At 38.5% G+C, this 23,922-nt stretch overlaps 1 protein-coding gene across 1 annotated transcript; it reads left to right on the top strand.

Annotated features, from left to right (window-relative positions):
* The first annotated feature begins 99 nt into the window (after positions 1-99).
* Positions 100-23,275, top strand: ezra (ezrin a). Its single transcript, XM_061744297.1, has 13 exons — positions 100-719; positions 3,342-3,425; positions 4,931-5,026; positions 5,356-5,630; positions 7,545-7,628; positions 8,776-8,922; positions 10,983-11,079; positions 12,044-12,207; positions 14,228-14,358; positions 17,522-17,682; positions 18,816-18,908; positions 21,204-21,446; positions 23,117-23,275. Exons 1-13 carry the CDS (start codon positions 708-710, stop codon positions 23,273-23,275), a joined length of 1,746 nt encoding a protein of 581 aa, XP_061600281.1. The 5' UTR covers positions 100-707.
* The last annotated feature ends 647 nt before the right edge of the window (positions 23,276-23,922 follow it).

The raw sequence follows: 23,922 nt of genomic DNA, 5'->3' as shown, positions 1-23,922 counted from the left end.
GAGACAGTCCTGTAGCTGCTGTGTGTAATATGTTCTCTTGTTAGTAAAAGGATAATCAGAAAACTGAATTTTCTGCTGCCTTATTTAGTTTGATTGTGTTTTATGTGAACTGCTGTGAGCACCAGGTAGAAACAAGGGTGACTCTGAAAACTGTAAATCTGTGACTCTGTTAATGTTTACAAGTCTGTTTATTCAGCTTTTATTTTGTAGAATTATCAATAAAATCTGTCAGAAAGGAGAAAAAAAAATGTTCTTGATTGAGTTTCAACCGCAAAAACAAGCTGCGACACGGAGACGGTGTTGGTCATGACTCACTCGTGCCACCTCCAACACGGGCCACGAACGGCACATCCGGGCTTATCCAGCCTCGTGTTCTCCGAGCAAAGGTCAGGGCGGTCCAGCTGCTGAGACAGGCGATTGTCTTTGGGTGGAGCTGCGCGAGCTGCCCCCGCCGGTGGTCACACCGCAGGTAAATCTGTCAGTTCTGCTTGATAGTGAGTGACCGAGTGGATCCTCCTCCCACGTCAGCGCCAGCGATCCGCTGCCGAGTTCAAAAGGACAGAAGCCCTGCCCTCCCTCCTGCCAGGCGAGCGCGGAGCGGCGATCTTTATCAGGTGCAGGTCCTGCTGGGAGTCGGCCACTGCAGCCTCGGTCAGCCTGGGACAACACTCTCTTCTGCCGGAGCTCGCCCACCCACCGCCGCCAACATGCCCAAGACGGTAGGACTCCTGTACCATAACTAACTGTACCATTGCGAGGCTTCTTCCTGGTCTGAACGGTGCGCGGTTGTGTTTATAAAACCAGCTCTCAGGTTTATTTACATTTAAGCTGATGTAATTAGGAATGATCACTGAACTGTTGGGAGAAATGTACATTCACTTGTCAATCTGACAGTTTCAACTCCTTGTCGAATGCCCTTTTCTTCTCCTTGTAGGGTTATGTGTCTTTTCAAGAGGCAACAAACCTCCTTACTCATTAACCAAACGTAGAGTTTGACCCATACTGCACACATTCCTGACTGCTGAAGTGCTTCTTCCAGCTACAGGGAGGCTGTGTTGCTCCTATGGTCACAATGACCAGTAAAACCTTATTATTCCCTCTTGTGAGTCCAGAGGAACCTCCTAAAGTCACAACCCAAACTCATGACTGCCAGGTTTAACGGTTTCAGTTGGATTCTTTGATTTTCATAACACCATCGGCAGTAATCAGGCTCTTATCTGATTTGAGGGAAGTCTTGAGCACGTAGGTGTACAGTATGTTGTAAATGTTCCCAGTTAAGGTGACCGAAGCATTCAGCATCAGTCTGAAGGAAAATGATGAGAAAGGTCTGCCTGCACATCAGGGAGCCTCTATCACCAGGCTCATTCAGAAATTTAGCTCAAGTTAACTGAACATAAATGAGTCCTGGGATCATTTACTGCTTGCTCGGTTCGGGGAAATGCTGGAAATGTGATTGTATGGCTTTCAGGGTTGGGTTTTTGGATCAGTCAGGCATAAAAACTGCCAGAGAGTCCAAGTATGACAAATCAGAAAGTTTAGCGGAGTTGAGCGGAGCGGCATACTGATTGATCGTAATGGATCACTGCCTCCGGAGCCCCGGCTCCCGTGGTGAATGATTCAAGAAGAGGTCGGCCGGTGTCACCAGCAGGGCCGGGCGGGGAAGACGCTCCCTCCCGTTCCTGGGTCCTGGGTAGGGATGGGCGGTATGGACTAAAAAATGTATCACGTTAATTTCTGGCATTTATCCCGATAACGATAAAAATGATGATAAAAAAAATAGCAATTCAACTCCACCTTTGTAACTATAAATCTATCACCACATTCAGTCTTTGGAGCCAAAACACTGCTCTAAAAGATACTAAATACTACTAAACTACACCAATGGGAATTTATCTTTCTTTCTTTCTTTCTTTCTTTCTTTCTTTCTTTCTGGCTCATATCTTTCTCTATCTTTCTTTCTTTCTTTCTTTCTTTCTTTCTTTCTTTCTTTCTGGCTCATATCTTTCTCTATCTATCTTTCTTTCTTTCTTTCTTTCTTTCTTTCTTTCTTTCTTTCTTTCTGGCTCATATCTTTTCTTTCTTTCTTTCTTTCTTTCTTTCTTTCTTTCTTTCTTTCTTTCTTTCTTTCTTTCTTTCTGGCTCATATCTTTTTTTTCTTTCTTTCTTTCTTTCTTTCTTTCTTTCTTTCTGGCTCATATCTTTTTTTTCTTTCTTTCTTTCTTTCTTTCTTTCTTTCTTTCTTTCTTTCTTTCTGGCTCATATCTTTCTCTTTCTTTCTTTCTTTCTTTCTTTCTTTCTTTCTTTCTTTCTTTCTGGCTCATATCTTTTTCTTTCTTTCTTTCTTTCTTTCTTTCTTTCTTTCTTTCTGGCTCATATCTTTCTCTTTCTTTCTTTCTTTCTTTCTTTCTTTCTTTCTTTCTGGCTCATATCTTTCTCTTTCTTTCTTTCTTCCTTCCTTCCTTCCTTCCTTCCTTCCTTCCTTCCTTCCTTCCTTCCTTCCTTCCTTCCTTCCTTCCTTCCTTCCTTCACGTACGTTGTGCATCAATCGCAGAACCATAAATCAGCTTTACACAAAAACGTCATCAACGGAAATTTATCATTTTTACCGCGAGATGACAAATTCTTACCGTGGGGAATTTTTTGGACGGTATATCGTGAACGGTAAAATATCGCCCATTCCTAGTCCTGGGATGTCGGGGAGGGTTGAGAAACCCGGCCACGGCTCCATAGGTGGATGTTCCAGTTGTTGCTGGCCAACTTTTAGTAGGTTTATCTTTATGACACCCGGGGTGTGCTCTGGTATGACTTCATAAAACAGTTGTGTAACTGCTAGGAGCCCGGCCCGGCCTGCAGGGGGAGGGGAGGGCGTGTGTGTGTGTGTGTGTGTGTGTGTGTGTGTGTGTGTGTGTGTGAGGGGGTACTTAAAGACAAATATAATCAGAGATTTGCACTATATAAGCTTGAAATGATCATTTCTGTGTTTTTATCATTGGTGTTGATATGAACAGCCACGCCTGCGGGCCACTCGAGTATTTTGGTGCTTTAATCTGAAGATGTGCAGCCTCATGAAACCACGCGAGGGTCGTCCAAAGTCTCCTGAGATAATAAGCAGTTATGGTTTATGAGTAATCTTTTCACAGCTCCAGATCGAGGGCCTCCTTCATGCTAATCACTCCATTATTTATGTTTGCCTACACAAGGGTTTATTCACTGAGCAGAGATTTGAACTCCAATGTTTCTCCTTCACTGGGGAAAAAAAAGTAAAATAAAAAATCTGCATGAATAAAAATGTTTGTCAAAGGCATTTATTGTGTGGTATTTGGTTGTTTTTCCTGCCATAGGTCAACGTTCGCGTCACTACGATGGACGCAGAGCTGGAGTTCTCGTTTCATCCCAACACCACGGGCAAGATGCTCTTCGATCAGGTGAGTACGCAATTTCCTAACTGCAATATACAGGACTGTCTCAGAAAATTAGAATATTGCGATTTTCTGTAATGCAATTACAAAAACAAAAATGTCACGTCATACATTCTGGATTCATTACAAATCAACTGAAATATTACAAGCCTTTTATTATTTTAATATTGCTGATCATGGCTTACAGCTTAAGAAAACTCAAATATCCTATCTAAAAAAATTAGAATATTCTGGGAATCTTAATCTTAAACTGTAAGCCATAATCAGCAATATTAAAATAATAAAAGGCTTGCAATATTTCAGTTGATTTGTAATGAATCCGGAATGTATGACTATTTTTGTTTTTTTAATTTCATTACAGAAAATAAATAACTTTATCATAATATTCTAATTTTCTGAGACAGTCCTGTATGCTGCTGAATATTTATGTCACATTAATGTGTCCAGTAACCTCCTGCTGCCAAATAAATGTAGTGGAGACAATTTAGAAATGTTTTGTTTTGGTGTAAAACGGCATACAAGCAGGAAATCAGTGTTTAGTTCAGGTATAAAATATTATATATATATATATTATATATAATGTATTTTTTCTTCAATCAGCAATACAAAGGAAACAAAAGTGTAAACGCTGTGACATCCTGCTGGGATCCAATCCTTTGTGTGTGTCTTTAGTTTTTGGGTTTTTTGGGGGGGTGTGGGAGGATTTTCCCAGACCTGGGGCCGGATTCACAAAACATTCTTAAAAAAAGAAATCTTCTTAAGTGTCATTTTTTTCTTAAGTTCAGTCTTAAGAAGAAAAAAGAGAAGAAGTCATATTCAAGTATTTTCTTAACTTTCTTCTTAAGTTTCTTCTTAAGAAAAAACTTAAGAAAAAATTGTATTCTTGAAATAAAAGTTCTCAAATTTGTACTTGACTTTTTTCTTAACTTTAAGACAACCTTGACCTGTTTTAAAATGTCTTCTGTGAAAAGGTAAGACTCTAATATCACCTTTTTCAACACATTTTAGACAATTTTAGACTAGTAGGTCATAGTTTGAGGATATACTTTGTAATTAATTACACAAAGAGCCTGTTAACTGTTTGTTAGCATGTTAGTTAGCGTGGTAGTTAATTATTATTTATTTTTTTTCACACATTAATTTCATCCACCATAACCTTGAAAAGTTCCTGCATGTCTTTTTCTCCTTCTCCATGTTTAGTGAGTGACTGACGTATACATGTTGTTTGTTGGCGCGTGCAATGCAATGACATTTTAAGACGTTTTTAAGTAGGAAAAATAAGAAATCCGTAAGAAATGACAGTTCTTAAGAAAATATTGAGGAATTTCACTTAAGAACTTTCTTATGAACTTCTTAATTTTAGATCTTAAGACATTTCTTAAGATCGTTCTTAAGAACATATTGGTGAATCCGGCCCCTGCTCTGCCTCTGAGGAGGATGAGGAGGACAGGATGGAGGGATGGTTGGGATTGTGTCACCATGTTTCCACTCTGCTCCCTTGGTGTCTCCAGGTTTCCAGGACCATCGGCCTGCGTGAGGTTTGGTACTTCGGGCTGCAGTTCATTGACAACAGAGGATTCCTCACATGGCTGAATCCCGTGAAGAAGGTGGTTTTATGGTTTTACATAAACGCTTTTTGGTCACGAGGTCCTCACTTACTGCTTTCTGTCTGTGTCTGTGACCTCCTCTGGTGCTTTTAAGAGCTTTAGAAGTTCATTTTGCTGTCAATAACAAAATTAATAACAACATGTGACAATATCCAGATCTTTGTCAGTTTTTCTTTTATTGAGTTTGGCTATTTTATACATATTTGCCACTGTAAATTGCATTTTTACTCTGTTTTACTACAGTTGATAACATTTAACTCCTATTATTATTTTCTGTATTAATCATCAAAATCATTTTACACACTTAAATCCTTAAATCCTCTGTGCAGGTGATGAGTCAGGATATGAAGAAGGAGAATCCCCTGCAGTTCAAGCTCAGGGTGAAGTTTTTCACGGAGGACGTGGCCGAGGAGCTGATCCAGGACGTGACCCGGAAGCTCTTCTTCCTGCAGGTGAAGGAGGACATTCTGTCCGAGGAAATCTACTGTCCCCCAGAGTCCGTGGTGCTGTTGGCCTCCTACGCCGTCCAGGCAAAGTTCGGGGAGTACAACAGGTCGGTGCACGCGCCTGGCTACCTGTCGGCCGAGCGCATGCTGCCCAAAAGGTGAGATCATCCGTAGAAAAAAACGCTTCTTCTGTTCTGGTTGTTGCTCTGTCGAGAGAAATGACTCCTCAGGGTCATTGTGAAGTCAGTCTTTTATTTTCTTAACTCTGTCATTTTCAGGGAAGATCACACTTTTTCATTTTTGAATACAAAATGAATCTGAATCATCTCTGCTGGGTTCTTATTTTCAGTTTGATCAAATTCTGTTCATTCTTATCAAAGACTGCGTGAAAAACATTAAACTGAAAGACTTTGACTTGTGGCCAAAGTTAAAGGATCGGTGATAACGATCGGAGCATGGAACCTCGGCCTTATCGCATTATCTTAAATGCTTTTACAGCGATTGTTGCGTCCTTGTGTTACTTATGAAACTGGCAAATGATAAGTTGACAGATAGACTCCAATAGACCCCTGTGCACAGGTGTCAAAAGTATTCACATTCATTACTCAGGTAGAAGTATAGATACTAGAGTTTAAAAATACTCCTGTAGAAGTTGAAGTATCAACTCAAGTTTTTTACTCAAGTAAAAGTATAAAAGTACTGGTTTCAAAACTACTTAAAGTATAAAAGTAAAAGTAATGTAAGGGGGAAAAAAGCCATTAAGGACAAAAGCCATTGAAAATGAATGCATCTTAGTATAATGCAAATATATTAAAGAACCATATATGTGTACTATTGAGCATTAACATGTGTTTCAGAGAGCAGGAGATATGATGACTAGTTGCCTATAAGTATTGTAATGGTGCAAAAAGTCAAACTTCAGAGGCATGTTATCATTTATCCTAACCTTTATTGGAATGTACATCCAAGTTTAGTTGCAGGAATCTGAGGGAACGGATGTAAGAACAAAACTGGACAAGAACATCTGAAACAACCACAACCACATTCACTCTATCCGGATGGAGCAATTTAAAGGAGCTTGAGGCTCCTTTTAAGAAATGAGACTCATTAGCGCCACCCTTCACCACGACGGCCGTCGGGGGTACTGCAGCCAACAGTGAAGCCGGCACGGGGAGAACGGGGAGAACACGCATGCAGCGTCATGTGACGTCACATCCGCAGCCCAGTGCGGGAAATTCGGGACCGAATTGCAGCACATTTTGCAGCACACAGCCTGTTTAAGGCAACGGAGAGACTAGAGGGGTCATTCTTTTGGGTTTGGAACGCTTCATCTGACATTATTACTAGAAAACTTAAAATGTATACAGATTTTTTTCATAAATCTTGCCACAATCCGGCCTCAAGCTCCTTTAACTGGATAGTTTTTTTTTAAAGGCCGAAATGAAATAGAGTAACGAGGCTGTTTTTAAAATGTAAGGAGTAAAAAGTACAGATAATTGCGTAAAATGTAAGGAGTAAAAGTAAAACGTCGTCTGAAAAATAATTACTCCAGTGAAGTATAGATAACCAAAATTTCTACTTAAGTAAGGTAACAAAGTATTTGTACTTTGTTACTTGACACCTCTGCCCCTGTGACCCGGGGCAGGAGGAAGGGAGTGTGGAAGACAGATGAACGGAGGGATGGGTTAATGTTGAGTTGGTAAAGAAGGATGGCAGACTTTTGCTTAGTTGCTTAGCTGAGCTCACATCTCACATACAAATACCAAAAAGTGATGTTTTCATGTAGTAACCGTGTTAAAAGACTGACTGCACTGAATCACATTGAGTCTGGCGAAGAGGTTTGTGGTCCTTTCATATGCTGGAAAATCACACGTGGAAACCATCCAGCTGAACGGCGCCCTGAATAGCTGCGTTACCGACACGTGGATAATTATGCAGACACAGTTTCCAGCTAAAAATATAACTGGAAGAAAAAAAGGTGCAACGATGAAGCATGTGTTTGGTGGAGCTGCATGTGTTTGGTGGAGCTGTATTTTTTTGGCGTGGGTTTCTGACAGCTCGTCTCCCCTCAGAGTGATGGAGCAACACAAGCTGACGAAGGAGCAGTGGGAGGAGAGGATCCAGGTTTGGCACCAGGAGCACAGATTCATGATAAAGTGAGTGAATGGTGATCAACACCCTATTTTTTATTTATTTATTATTTTTATTTATTTATTTGCACATAAAAAAAATATACAACCGCCAAAAATTCAGACAAACAGTATGTAGAAAAAACGGAAACAACAAAAAAAGAAATACAATGTAACAGAAAAAAATGTGCAGGAGGAACTAAAAAACCCATAAGGGCTTGTGGAGTGGTCCTCCTATAATGAAACAAACAATATCTACAGAAATATGTAAAACATAGGACAACTAAGGAGAATAAGCTTAATTACTAGAAAACAGGAATCTGATGAGGATGTGCAGAGAAGTTCTGGAAATTAGTGGTTAAACTTTGCTAAGCTTGGTTAGCAAAAAAGTTGTGATTTGTTTTTTGAAATTATTTGTGCTCGAGCATTCTCTAATATTGAGTGGTAAGGTGTTCCAATAAAGAGGAACCTCTGACCTCTAACTGAAAATTGGGAAAAAGTAGTCCTGAAAAAGGTGGGCTGGACATTGTTTGCAGACCTAGTATTAAAGTGATGAATTTGGGAATTGAATTGAAATAAAGAATGAAAACAAAAGGCAAAAGACAAATCTGAAAAACATTTACAGCAGAAATAGGGAGAATACTTAGGGATTGGAACAACGGGGTGGATCTAGTAAGTCCATTGGAAAATGTAATCATTTTGATAAAACGTTTTTGCAGGATTAAGATACAGTTGAGGTTGCTCATGAAGGTACTTGCCCAAATGACATTGCAATATGAAATATAAGGATAAATCATAGTATAATATAAATTAATACAGATTTTTCTTGATAATAGATGCCGTATACGTCTGATTACTCCAATATTTTTTGCAATCTTGTTCGAGATGAGTGCAATATGATTTTTCCAAGTGAGCCAAGTGAACACCCTATTTTTAAACTGCTCCAACTGATTCTTTTAAAGCAATTACACAGTCAAGGCCTCAAAATAGGAAAACTTCACAGAGCACAGATGCCTTTCTTGGTGTTTTTGTTCACACACTTGCACCAAACTATTTCTAGATGGCAGATCATTGACACATTTGAAGTCTATTTTGCATCTGGAGTAAAAGAAGGTTGAAACTCGAGCCTCCCGTAGGAGATGAGTGTTGTAAACTCTTGTGTCCCTCTGAACAGAGACGAGGCCATGGTAGAGTACCTGAAGATCGCCCAGGACCTCGAGATGTTCGGCGTCAACTTCTTTGAGATCAAGAACAAGAAAGGCACAGACCTGTGGCTGGGGGTGGACGCGCTGGGGCTCAACATCTACGCCAAGGAGGACAGGTACTCCAGCACGCGTCAACTCAGTCATTGTTCGCCTCCTGGGATCCGTTACACGTAAAGTCCAATCAGAGAGGGTTTCAATGACTTGGACGATGCAAATAACACGAGAGGAAATGCAGTGAGTTTACTTAGTTATTGTTAAGTGTTATTTTATTGCAGACAACATGAATCTTAGATATTTCGTTTTTTTTTCGCATCCACTCCATTTAAAATATCAGCGTTAAACTTTTTTTTTTACTATTTATAATTTTTATTTTTCAAAATGGACAATAGAGGGACAATAAATAAAATAAAAAAAAGGTTAACAACACCACATTTCACATAATCAAAAAAAAGAAACATTACAATAACACAAAAAAAAAAGGCAAGGGGGTGGCGAGAAGGGTTGGTACAGATACACTTTAAGAATGATGGAGCCTCTAGTGTCAGTTCAGGTCCAGCTCTAAAAGAACAATAAGTAAAATAGAATAAGAAGCATGTGACCAACACAACGGGTCATATCATTATTACATTATTCTCAACTGTTGTCTAATGACAGTCCATGGGGCAAATTGGTCGTTTTCATTATCTTTGAGGATTGCGGTTTCCTTTTCTATTGATAATAAATCCAAAAAGTCCTTCAGCCAAACATCAATAATCATACAGATGGTGTCTTTATTTTGAGATGATTTAATATCTTGAAAAGCAAAGACGCTCAAGCATCTGTCTCTCTGTGTACACTCCCTGCATTTCAGTCTAAACACATGAAAAACACAACATTTGGGACAATAAATGTTTTTATCACTTTTCCATCCCAACACATGAAAGGCATTCTGACGTTTGGGATACCCGGTGATGAATGCTCCACCACAGTTTAAGGTGTTAAGCGTTCTCTGCTGGGGACAGGTGGGGGCTGCAGGCAGGCCGGTCCAGAACTCGTACCCTTTTCTTCCTCAATCATGATAGAATATGTCGTTTAAAGATCTCGGGTACTGTTCTGCATCAATGCCGCCATCACAAAAGTGGGAATGACTTTTACCACGGCCCCTGACACAACCGTGCGCCATCAAAGAGCCCTCATATTTAGTCTTCATCCAGATCACATGGTCATGATTCCGACTCATTTGGCCACGTCACATGTTACAGCAGTTACTGATGTTACTGGGATGTTATGTGCAGAAGTAGAAATATACAAATCACTTCCATTTGATTTCAATAATTTTCCTCTTTCTGTTCCCCTCAGAGACTAAACCTTTATAGATGCTGATCTGACCTGACTGAAATTACATCATTTTTCTTTTTTTCTCAATAAATACAGAACTGTCTCAGAAAATTAGAATATTGTGATTTTCTGTAATGCAATTACAAAAACAAAAATGTCATACATTCTGGATTCATTACAAATCAACTGAAATATTGCAAGCCTTTTATTATTTTAATATTGCTGATCATGGCTTACAGCTTAAGAAAACTCAAATATCCTATCTCAAAAAATTAGAATATTTTGGGAATCTTAATCTTAAACTATAAACCATGATCAGCAATATTAAAATAATAAAAGGCTTGCAATATTTCAGTTGATTTGTAATGAATCCAGAATGTATGACATTTTTGTTTTTTTTAATTGGATTACAGAAAAAAAAACTTTATCACAATATTCTAATTTTCTGAGAGTAACATTATATTGCATTATATTTACAAATCAGTCCTTTTTTTAAATTTGCATTTTTTCCAGGCCACTCTGTTCTGACTGAGTTTTATTTCTGCTTTTATTCTGAGTATTTCAGCACCTAAACTGCTGCATTTCTTTTATTAACATCACTCACACTACCAAAGTATTTGTTGTGTGTTCAGAGCAAATAAACATGCACTTGTAGACCTGAGGGCAACACACGGGCGGTCAAACGCCAGTCATCGACCTCGCTGGCCTCTGCTCTCACTCGGCCGTGCCTATAAATCACACTGAGCGTGCAGATGTTGCTTTCTGGAGGCCACTGACCTAATTCTCTTGTTTCTCCGACATCAACTGTAAAGTCTCTGCTGTCAATGCGTCTGATCATCTCCTTTTCTTTTGCTTCTAGGTTGACCCCAAAGATTGGATTTCCTTGGAGCGAAATCAGAAACATTTCTTTCAATGACAAGAAATTCAGCATCAAGCCCATAGACAAAAAAGCTCCCGTAAGTGATTCACCAGTCAAAAAACCTCACTATGGCTTTTTTAGGTTTACTTGTGCTTAGGGTTTCCACCTTTCAGAAATAGAAATAAGGAACGTCTGTTTCAGCAGTGCAGGCGCCAAAAAAGGGACATCCCCAAAACTTCTAAACGGCATAGAAATGTATTTATTTTATATGAAAAAACTAAATGCTTTGATTTAAAGTGCTTTAATAGCATTGAACTTGCATGACTGTACAGACAGACAACCATATAGCAACTGAAATAGCCTATGCTTCTATGCTACGTACGTCCACATCAGCCCAGATGTAGAATATAGCTACAGGTGAAGGTCGGAAAATTAGAATATGGTGTAAAAGTTAATTTATTTCAATAATTCAATTTAAAAGGTGAAACTAATATATTACATAGTCTCAATACATGCATAGCAAGACATGTTAAACCTTTATTTGTTATCATTTTGATGGTTGAATTGTTTATTGATTTCATAAAATATTGAATTAAACTGTGAGCCATAATCACCAAAATTATAACAAATAAAGGCTTGAAATATCTCACTTTTCATGTAGTGGGAAATAAGATATTTGTTTCACCTTTAGTTGAATTTACTACGAATGAAGTTTAGCGACATATTCAACTTTTCCGACTTTCACCTGTAGATTATAACATCAATAAATAAGAGCATAATATGTGTCCGTATTGGTTCAATACAGAACGCAACTTTTAATTCACAATTAGGTAACAATTCCGTATTTCAAGGGACGGGTGGCGACCCTACTTGTGCTCAACATCTGTTCTGTCTTTTTTGAGTGAAAAGATATTTAAACATGAACATGGAGAAGATGTTTGTTCGAATACAACTGACGAGAAAATATAATAATCAAACTGCAACTTTCCTGCGTCTGTCAATACTTGAACGGACCCATCATGCTCTTAGGAAATGTGTAACCTGTTGTGTAACGTTCCCAGGACTTCATCTTCTACGCTCCACGACTCCGTGTCAACAAGCGCATCCTGGAGCTGTGCATGGGAAACCACGACCTGTACATGCGCCGCCGCAAGGCCGACAGCATCGAGGTGCAGCAGATGAAGGCGCAGGCTAAAGAGGAGAGGCTGCAGAAGAAGAGGGAGAGGTCGGTGGAGCTGAAGGAGAAATAACCCAAACTTGAACTTATTTATAATGTCACAGATAGAATGTGAACATGGAGATTTACAGGACTGTCTCAGAAAATTTGAATATTGTGATAAAGTTCTTTATTTTCTGTAATGCAATTAAAAAAACAAAAATGTCATACATTCTGGATTCATTACAAAAATGAATACAAAAATGAAATATTGCAAGCCTTTTATTATTTTAATATTGCTGATTATGGCTTACATTTTAAGATTAAGATTCCCAGAATATTCTAATATTTTGAGATAGGATATTTGAGTTTTCTTAAGCTGTAAGCCATGATCAGCAATATTAAAATAATAAAAGGCTTGCAATATATCAGATGATTTGTAATGAATCCAGAATGTATGACATTTTTGCATTACAGAAAATAAAGGACTTTATCACAATATTCAAATTTTCTGAGACAGTCCTGTATAGACGAATCCGGCGAAACCCGGAAGTCGAGCGGGCCGCCATTACTGCGGTGGCGGCTCCGCTCCTCCGCTCCAGCCCATAGACATATATACGTATGGATCTATTACTCCGCTCCCTGCCAGGCTCTCTTAATGTATTTGTATCATCGGAACACTCCTGTCCCGGTCACGTGCATTTGTTTTGATAGTGAATGAAGAAGGGATGGACTTTAAAAACTACTTTTCTGTTTCACCAAGTGAACAGACGGAACGCAAAAAAAGATGTTAAACTGCTGGAAAGGAACTGGAATTTACCTGGATACCTTAAAAAAGGAAGCCAGGGAGCGGTGTATATGGAGAAAATAATGATTATTAATGGTTTGGGTTCATATGAAATCACTACTAAAGAGTGAAGCTCCGATGAGGATTTACTGCCGCAGTTCTGCAACACCCACGTCTTACTACCTTAGTGTTTGGCAGCTGCTTTGGTAAATGTTTGACTCGCCATGTGTTTCAATAAATTAGTATAATAGTACAACATACAGTACATCTTTTTTTATTACTCTTACTTCTCTTTTCTTTTTTTTTTATGCTGAAGAGGCGTGAGCAATATTTTTCTTTTCCTCGTGAGATTATTTTTTTCTTCTGCAGCTACAAATAGAGTTAATATTTTTTCCTCAACAAACTAGTTTTATCTGAAGATTGGGGTTATGTATGTATGTATTCTGTATCATCCGGAGCTGAGATAGTTCTGCCCTTCAATTAGAGACCTGTAATTGCGTTTTTTTTCGTCATTGGACGCCAGGCGATCAATAAAATATTCTTGGATACCTAAAATTAAACAAAACATAAACAGGTAATATTTAATTGTGCAGACATGCCTCGTAAGGAGAGGAGGTGGAGAGAGCTATATTACAGTGTTTAATCATACACTCCCTTATCTCCCTATTCCTCTATTCTTTCCTGCTTATCGCTCAAACAAATCATTATTTATAAATTAACATCAGCATTAATTTAAGATACCTTCATTATTTATGGAAGGCCACTGTCTAACATCATCAATCCAGCTATAATGATGCTGTAGCGTCAGGTTACAATAACAGCGCTGCGGTGGCAGATTGACACCTGCCACCGCAGCGATGGCGCCGCCGCAAGATGGCGGCGCACACAAACCGGTCGCCGGATTCGTCTATATGAAGGAGACATATGATAAAAACATATTTTTCCTGCATTTGTAGGCATATATTTGTGTGTTTGCAGCGTCTCCCAGCCTGCAGGCTGCAAGATTACACAACACTTCAACTTTGTGGTGTGTGCCTTAAAATGTGTCATTAAATGAAGCATTCAGATAATGAGAGTGAAATTATCTAGTCTCCCTATTTTTATCTCCGTCTACAACATCACACCCCATCATCAGGGGGGGCGGAGTGGAGAGCAGCGCTGTCAAACCAGCTGTGCTGAACACAGTTGTAGTTCCTAGTCTGTAATACCGGGACCAAAGCATGTCAGAGACCTCAAGAGATGTTGTGCTGTTGGTGTCGTTGTGACGGGTTTGGTTTGGTTTGGTGTGCACGTGTTGTGCAGGGATCAGCTGGAGAGTGAGAAGAGGAGGAGGGAGGACATGGAGAGGGAGAAGGAGCAGATGGAGAGAGATAAGCAGGACCTGATGATGAAGCTCCACGAGTTTGAGGAGACGACGAAGAGAGCGGAGAGAGGTGAGACCCCCACGTTTCACAGCACCACACAAAACTGAAAACACTCATGGGCATGACTGCAAGTGGCTCTTAAAATGTGTTTATTTCCATTAACTCAGGGGTGTCAAACTCATTTTGCTTGGCGGGCCGGATTTGACCAATTTTTTTCTTGCGGGCCGCACGCTCAAAATAACAAAAACGGTGCGAAAAGATTTTTTTCTAATTCTTTTTTTTTTACTATTGTTATCTAATCCAATATCAGTTTAGTTAATTTTAAAGGAAATATGCACTTCGTTTACACTCTAATTATGTAAAATATATTTCTTCAGGATCTTTTCTTGAGATTTCTCGTTTTTTTTCAAATAATGTAAGATACTTTTAATATCATTTTACAAAGATAAACAGAAACAAGTATGTTTTTTTTTATATTTATACTTTTTTATAGGGAATTTAATTAAAAGCAAAATCTTTCTTATTACATCCGAGAGTGTTTCTTTGTGATTTAGAGATTTTTCCAGTACAATTAAGTGTATTTATTTTTAAAAATTGGCGCGGATATTTACGCCAGTGTGCCGAAGAAGTCAGCACTTCTCTTTTAACTGTTTTACTTTGTCACTATCCTCGTATTCAAAACTGAAATTCTCTGAATAAATATCTTCTATCATCTTTTTTAGCAGTGATATTTTTCCTGCGAAAATATATAATAGTAGTCAGTTAATAAAAATAAATGACCGTCTACAAAGAAATAAAATCGGCAAATGCATTCTAGAAAACTAAAAAAATGTCAAAAACTGCTCTCTTTGTGGAATGATGGATTTGTAGTAGAAATATATTATCGGATATGCTGCGATTCATGGCAATTATTTATGTCTTCCTTTTTAGTAAATTAACATTTCGGTTTTTTGCGTTGGAAACTTCTCGTGGGCCGCATGAAAACCTCTCTCGGGCCGCACATTTGACACCCCTGCATTAACTAAAACATTAAGAAATAATTCAAATCTATTTTTCCCTTTAGGTTTTTAGTTGCAGTATTTTATCCAAAATGATTAGATTGCCCTCTGCTGTTAGTTTGTTTTACAGACTAAAAATATGAAATATGTGTGAGAAAGTGGAGAGATTTTTATTGTTTCTGCAGTTTTACATTAGAAAAGTTCATATTCACTAAGTCCAGTATGTTTTACCTGCACGTGAGTCCTTTAGTCTGTAAAAGCACCTCCCACAGCTGTAGACTGGCTGGACGTGCCGTAGCCTCCACGGCCGAGCAGGAACCGCCGCAGGAGACACTGGTTTCATCAAACCCATCACAGTCAGGCATCCGGCTGGACGCCAGGAACAGACTAAAGTACAAAGTGCACAACCTTAATGCTACATAAAAAACTATAAAACCTCCGTAACAAAACGCACAGCCAGCCAAGTTAGCAATAATCAGACATCACTTACTACTCCATCAAGGAGACGGCAGGCTCTGTGTTTCTGGGCTTCCGTCCCATTTCCTCCCGTAGCTCCGAGTAAAAGCCCGTCCAGGATTGATCCTTCTCCGGTCTCTTGCTCAGATACTTTGCAACCCGCCAAAGTGTGAATGCCACCACCTGGTCGTCCGCGCCTGCTGCGGCATCTCTGCCACGGTGGGTGTAGCAGGAACCGCCGGCCGACCGGCTCCCGGTCAGCCGCTCTGGCCGGCAGAAGGGCTGATGTTGGTGTGTGACATGATGTCGTGACACGACACGTGGTTCAGGCGGGACCGCCGAGCTGCGCTGCAGGAAGATCTCCTGTCCACCTCAATTTACATCAGGGAGATGTCATTTTAGTGTAAAAAAGTGACGTGATATTACTCTAAGTACAGCACTGAGACATAAATATAATAAGAAGTACCACTACTATGTCTTTAGCAGTAGTAGTTTATTTGGTCGATCAGTTTCAATTGGTACAATACATTGCATTTAATTTCCTTTTGTAGGAAAGAAATAATTTTAAAAAAAGAACTAAGGAATAAACCGTCCAAAAGGTGTAGGCTGAAGCCTAAGCTTATTGTGCCTACCCTTTATAACTTTGTTTACTTCATAGTAGGGATGGGCGGTATGGACTAAAAAATGTATCACGATAATTTCTGCCATTTATCCCGATAACGATAAAAATGACAATAAAAAAATACCAATTCAACTCCACCCTTGTAACTATAAATCTATCACCACATTCAGTCTCTGGAGCCAAATCACTGCTCTAAAAGAATACTAAATACTATTAAACTACACCAATTAAATTGAATTGATAAAAACCAATTAAATGAGTCCACCTGTACTGCAAAACTGGAATGACTCCTCGTTCTCAGATCTTTCTTTCTTTCTTTCTTTCTTTCTTTCTTTCTTTCTTTCTTTCTTTCTTTCTTTCTTTCTTTCTTTCTTTCTTTCTTTCTTTCTTAGCTCCCTTCCTTCCTTCCTTCCTTCCTTCCTTCCTTCCTTCCTTCCTTCCTTCCTTCCTTCCTTCCTTCCTTCCTTCCTTCCTTCCTTCCTTCCTTCCTTCCTTCCTTCCTTCCTTCCTTCCTTCACGTATGTTCTGCGTGGATTTAACGCAGAACCATAAATCAGCTTTACACAAAAACGTCATCAACGGGAATTTATCGTTTTTACCGCGAGATGACAAATTCTTACTGGGGGGAAATTCTTTTGACGGTACATCGTGAACGGTAAAATATCGCCCATTCCTACTTCATAGTTGATACTAATACAACAAGGACAAACAATCTACAACAAAATCTACAAAAAAACAGCAAAGTAAAAACACATTCAAAACAAGAAGGAAGACAAAAGTAAATATGACAGAAAAATCAAGTAAAAAACAAACAGAAGACAGATCTCAGAAAAAAAGAGAAAGTAAATAATCAATGCTTAGAGGAAACAAAAAAAAACAATCTCTAGAAGAGTGAAAACAAAAGGAAAGCAAAGACCAATCATTCAACATGGATGTTAAAATCAATTCTTTTTCCACAGTAGTTGCTATAAATGTTTAAAAAAAGAGAGAAACTGCTCCTGCTTCTTAAATGGAAAGCTTTTGTATGCAGTATTTTACTTGAGAAATGAACATATCACACGTCCTCAGGCCTGTCAAAAGCAAAAGGCTCCAGGGCGTGTAAATGATCAGAGATGGGTGTTTAATCGATGTGTCCTATGCTGACGTGGTTGGGCAGAGCTTCAGGAGCAGCTGGAGCGGGCCATGAGGCTGGAGGAGGAGAGGAGGAGGGTGGAGCAGGAGGCGGCCCGGCTGGAGGCTGAGAGGATGGAGGCCATAATTGCCAAGGAGGAGCTGGCCAGGCAAGCCGAGGACCAGATGAAGAGCCAGGAGCAGCTGGTGCGTGTGCACATGACCAACCGTCCTGCTTGATTTGTAAACATAAATGATCTGGTTTAGCATCAGTTTTAGCACATAGAGTCTTCCTGAGAGTCAGGGCGGGAACATCCTCTAAACACGTCAGAAACACACACTTCAGATTTACTGTTTTCTATGGTTTTATAACTTTCTATTTACATCATATTACTCTCAGGATATGATCCGGATCAGTTCATAAAGCAAACTTCCACACAGATTAGTCCATGGACCAGACCAGATATCAGCACCACTCAAGGTGACAAAACTTGCTTATAATTTTTGAAAATGTCCATGTCTGTAGATCATAGTTATCAGCTCATGAAGTTCAGAAAATTACATTTCAGATGCTGGTTTATATCCTGGTTTAGACTCATGTACAGGATATCTGTCAATGTTTCACAATATTGTCTTTTGTATCATTTTAAGCATTCATTCAAGCTCAGATGTGAATCTTTCTGACCAACATAAAGGTCACTGCAGCTCTTTAAACTATAAACAACACACATTTTTACACAATTTTCGCTTAAATGATATACTATCTTTTATCCCTGTGTCAACTAGGAACAACAGAGACACAAAATACAAAAATTGGAATACTCATAGGAACATAAGGATTCAGGAAATGTATCACATCTTAGCTTGAATGAATGCTTTAAAGGTCCCCTTTACAATGATACCAAAGACAATATAGTGAAACATTGACAGATATCCTGTACATGAGTCTAAACCAGGATATGCGCCATCTAAAATGTAATTTTCTGAAGGGGGTGGCTAAGTACATGAGCTGATAACTATGATACAGCTGCCACTCAGGAAGGTTATCATACCAAAATATCATATATAGACATGGATCTTTTCAAAAATTAAGTTTGGTCACCTTGAGTGGTGCTGACAAGTGAAATTTTGGGCTCTGGCCCCTGGACTAGATGTGTTGGATCTAAACTATTATATGATCAGTTCTGTCATGTAACATCCAGGGAACGTTGCATGATTTTCCTGCTATCGTTTGTTCCAGCGTGAGCTCGCAACGTCACAATAACTGAGTCTGTCAGAAAGAGAAGGGATCTTCTGGCGCAGCTTTATTTTTACACAAACATGTTTTGGTTCTAATTCAGGCTGCGGAGCTGGCTGAGTACTCCGCTAAGATCGCTATGCTGGAGGAGGACAAGAGGATGAAGGAGGAAGAGGCTGAGTCATGGCACAGCAAGGTGAGCGTCCAACATGCCACTGAAGGATTCTCCGTTTCCATGAGGTCACGCCAATGATCTGAAAACGCCACAGCGGAGCCGTCTGTCCTATATATCCCACATCATAAACACTTCTGTGAGGTTTTAAGCAGGTGTTCATTGTTTATGTGTTTGTTAAGAAAACCTGTCATTCCTTCTGTGAGTGTAGAAACAAATGATAAATTGCCTAAATGTAGCAATTTGGTGAAACAGTTTTCATTACTGCACTTAAAGGTAAGAAAAAAAGGCTTCATTTTTCTACATACTAGGGATGGGCGGTATGGACTACAAAATTTATCACGATAAATTCTGGCATTTATCCTGATAACGATAAAAATTACGATAAAAAAAATACCAATTCAACTCCACCTTTGTAACTCTAAATCTATCACCACATTCAGTCTTTGGAGCCAAAACACTGCTCTAAAAGATACTAAATGCTACTAAACTACACTAATGGGAATTTATCTTTCTTTCTTTCTTTCTTTCTTTCTTTCTTTCTTTCTTTCTTTCTTTCTTTCTTTCTTTCTTTCTTTCTTTCTTTCTTTCTTTCTTTCTTTCTTTCTTTCTTTCTTTCTTTCTTTCTTTCTTTCTTTCTTTCTTTCTTTCTTTCTTTCAGGCTCATATCTTTCTTTCTTTCTTTCTTTCAGGCTCATATCTTTCTATCTTTCTTTCTTTCTTTCAGGCTCATATCTTTCTATCTTTCTTTCTTTCTTTCTTTCTTTCTTTCAGGCTCATATCTTTCTATCTTTCTTTCTTTCTTTCAGGCTCATATCTTTCTATCTTTCTATCTTTCTTTCTTTCTTTCTTTCAGGCTCATATCTTTCTATCTTTCTTTCTTTCTTTCTATCTTTCTTTCTTTCTTTCTTTCAGGCTCATATCTTTCTATCTTTCTTTCTTTCTTTCAGGCTCATATCTTTCTATCTTTCTATCTTTCTTTCTTTCTTTCTTTCAGGCTCATATCTTTCTTTCTTTCTATCTTTCTTTCTTTCTATCTTTCTTTCTTTCAGGCTCATATCTTTCTTTCTTTCTTTCTTTCTTTCTTTCTATCTTTCTTTCTTTCAGGCTCATATCTTTCTTTCTTTCTATCTTTCTTTCTTTCAGGCTCATATCTTTCTTTCTTTCTATCTTTCTTTCTTTCAGGCTCATATCTTTCTTTCAGGCTCATATCTTTCTTTCTTTCTATCTTTCTTTCTTTCAGGCTCATATCTTTCTTTCTTTCTATCTTTCTTTCTTTCAGGCTCATATCTTTCTTTCTTTCTTTCTTTCTTTCTTTCTATCTTTCTTTCTTTCAGGCTCATATCTTTCTTTCTTTCTTTCTTTCTTTCAGGCTCATATCTTTCTTTCTTTCTTTCTTTCTTTCTTTCAGGCTCATATCTTTCTTTCTTTCTTTCTTTCTTTCTATCTTTCTTTCTTTCAGGCTCATATCTTTCTTTCTTTCTTTCTTTCTTTCAGGCTCATATCTTTCTTTCTTTCTTTCTTTCTTTCTTTCTTTCAGGCTCATATCTTTCTATCTTTCTTTCTTTCTTTCAGGCTCATATCTTTCTATCTTTCTTTCTTTCTTTCAGGCTCATATCTTTCTATCTTTCTTTCTTTCTTTCTTTCAGGCTCATATCTTTCTATCTTTCTTTCTTTCTTTCAGGCTCATATCTTTCTTTCTTTCTTTCTTTCTTTCTATCTTTCTTTCTTTCAGGCTCATATCTTTCTTTCTTTCTTTCTTTCTTTCAGGCTCATATCTTTCTTTCTTTCTTTCTTTCTTTCTTTCTTTCAGGCTCATATCTTTCTATCTTTCTTTCTTTCTTTCAGGCTCATATCTTTCTATCTTTCTTTCTTTCTTTCAGGCTCATATCTTTCTTTCTTTCTTTCTTTCAGGCTCATATCTTTCTATCTTTCTTTCTTTCTTTCAGGCTCATATCTTTCTTTCTTTCTTTCTTTCTTTTTCTTTCTTTCTGGCTCATTTCCTTCCTTCCTTCCTTCCTTCCTTCCTTCCTTCCTTCCTTCCTTCCTTCCTTCCTTCACGTACGTTGTGCGTGGATTTAACGTAGAACCATAAATCAGCTTTACACAAAAACGTCATCAACGGAAATTTATCATTTTTACCGTGAGATGACAAATTCTTACCGTGGGGAATTTTTTGGACGGTATATCGTGAATGGTAAAATATCACCCATCCCTACTACATACTCACAATACTACTGATGATCATTATCAGCTTTTGTATTTTAGATGAATATATCGTAAACACACGCTGAGCAAATGTCTGGTCCTCGTTTTCAGGCGGTAGAAGTGGAGGAGAGTCTGCTGAAGACGAAGGAGGAGCTGCACACTGTGAGGAACTCCAACTCAGCTCCTGCTGCAGGTTCCTCCTCCTCCTCGGACAGCGAGAGCAACCACGAGCACAGCGAAGAAAACAGCACTTACAGCGCCGAGCTGCAAACGCAGGGCATCAACGACCACCGCCAGGAGGAGGAGCGGCTCACCGAGGCCGAGAAGAACCAACGCCTGCAGAAACAGCTGATGGTGAGCTCAGGGATCCGGGATCCAGCTCAGATTTGACAAAAAAAGTAGATTGCAGCTGAAATCTGAATCAAATCCACTTGTTGTTTTCATAAACAAGGATTTATGTAAGGGTTAAGATCTGGGTTTAACCACTCCACTTAAAACAGAATTCATTATATACGGATACAAATTAAAAAGAACAAAAAATAACAATAAAAAAAATTCTGTACAGTTTAGTGCAAAGAAAATATTTCCCTTTTGCCCTTAGATGCATTAAAATTACTGTGATTTGCTGAACTATATAACAAAAACCACACTCAGGTGGTTTAATTTTAATGCACTTAGCAACTCATTCTTTTAGTTTTGCTCCACTAACTGTTATAAGAAAAATATTAGATATTTTAGTGTGGCCAGAGAGCACCTATTTCAGTTCCAGCTGTAGCTTATTTGTCTAAAGTTTAAAAAGCCACCCCAGACATTGTTTTGCGTCACAATGATCTCCTTCAAAGCCACTCTATGGAGCAATACCACGTCTGACCACCAGGGGGCGCGTAGACCTGCTGCGTTGACAAAAGAGCCACCGACTGAAATAAACGCCCCCTTGTGGTCAGATGTGGCATTAGCTTTAAAGAGCCCACCTCAGGCGCCACTGAAGATTAAGTACCTGCAATAGTCGATTCATAAACAGAGCTGGGTAGAGTAGCAAAAAATTGTACTCAAGTAAAAGTACTGTTACTTCAGAATAATATGACTCAAGTAGAAGTAAAAAGTAGTCATCCAAATAATTACTTGAGTAAAAGTACTTGGCGAAAAAACTACTCAAGTACTGAGTAACTGTTGAGTAACGTCTGATTATTTTTTTAACACAAACATTCAAACAGACAAAAGTACAAAATAATCATCTTCAGGCAAATTAAATCAATAAAATAATAAAATTAATTAAAAAAAATTGCTTAAATTAAAATAATCTTAAAGTAAATTCAAGTACTTTAATAAATAAAATAAATAAAATAATAACAGAATAAAAAAATAAATTAAGCACATGTAGCACAAAATTTCCAGCCTTTGTACTTTTCTTTTTTAACCAGGCAGAACTAGAACAAACCCATGAACTCATAGAAACTCTGTGTGTGTTTGAGTCTGTGTAAATGTGACAAAACATGCAAAAACAAACATTTTTCCCAAAGAATCACCCAGTGATGTCATGAGATTGACGCGTATGTGGATAAAAGGGATAAAAGAAAAGTAACAGCTCAACGTAGCCTAATGTAGCGGAGTAAGAGGAACAGTTTCTTCTTCACAAATCTACTCAAGTAAAAGTACAAAGTATAGTGATTCAAAACTACTCCTAAAAGTACAACATTTCCCAAAACGTACTCAAGTAAATGTAACAGAGTAAATGTAACTCGTTACTACCCACCTCTGTTCATAAGCCTTGATGTTTATGAAACACATTTCTGTTTTCATACGACATGCTGCAGATATTCTGCTTTAGTCCCTCTTTCTTTCTGGTACAACCTTTAAAAGACTTAATCTACCCTAACTGCTCAGCATTGCAATTTGATCAAATGTGCAGCTTTGCTTGAAAAGGAGGAAAAAAAAGGAAAAAAAAAGAACAAATGTTGTTCGTTTGAAGGAGACACAAGAAGTGCGTCCTGGTGAGTGAATTTGTGATCGTGACTCCTCCACAGGCCCTGAGCTCGGAGCTGGCACACGCCCGAGACGACAACAAGAAGACGGTGAACGACATGCTCCACGCTGAGAACGTCCGAGCCGGTCGTGACAAGTACAAGACCCTCCGCCAGATCCGTATAGGAAAATGTAGTGATTACCGGTACAACCACATGTGACACTAAAGACCCAGACAAACGCATGGCGCTGATCTGTTCATTAGTACTCCCATGCAATTTATTTTTTGGTTGAAAGAAGTGTAAACTTTTTTTGTAGTATTCAAACATGTCTATGTTGTTTAGTCCCATTTAAATTTAAAACTGAATGATGATGTGTATATCACTCTAGAAACCAGCTGCATTATATGACAAAAGCTGGTACAAGTGGCGTTGTCGGTAACGTGAATGTACTGTTGTAGACGATCAGAAACGGTGGCAGTTTGGCTTTACGGGTTTGTTATTACACCACACAGAGGCGCTCGCTGTAGATCTACATTCAGGCTGAATTCATGCTCCATGCAACATTTATCTGATGATTATTTTTTACTTTTGTCGATAAAGTGAAAAAAAAGCACAAAGAAAAGAAGGGATAACTTGCATCCCTAATATCTTCACCTGTGTTTCAATTAAAATTTGTGATAAAATAAAAGCGATGACATTTTTCTTTCTCCATCTTTTGATTTTTTCTCTGATGAACAAAATGTTCCTGAGCGTCTGTTTCAGGTGGAGGGTCCCAGCCCAGCACCTCGTCCTGTTTCTATTATAGTCTGTTTCTATTATCATGTTTCTATCTAATGTTGGAGTTAAGATTCATGCTGCAGATTAGG

The sequence above is a fragment of the Cololabis saira genome, chromosome 16 (assembly GCF_033807715.1).
Source record: "Cololabis saira isolate AMF1-May2022 chromosome 16, fColSai1.1, whole genome shotgun sequence".
Classification (NCBI taxonomy): Eukaryota; Metazoa; Chordata; class Actinopteri; order Beloniformes; family Belonidae; genus Cololabis; species Cololabis saira.
This window is presented reverse-complemented; position numbering and strand designations above follow the sequence as displayed.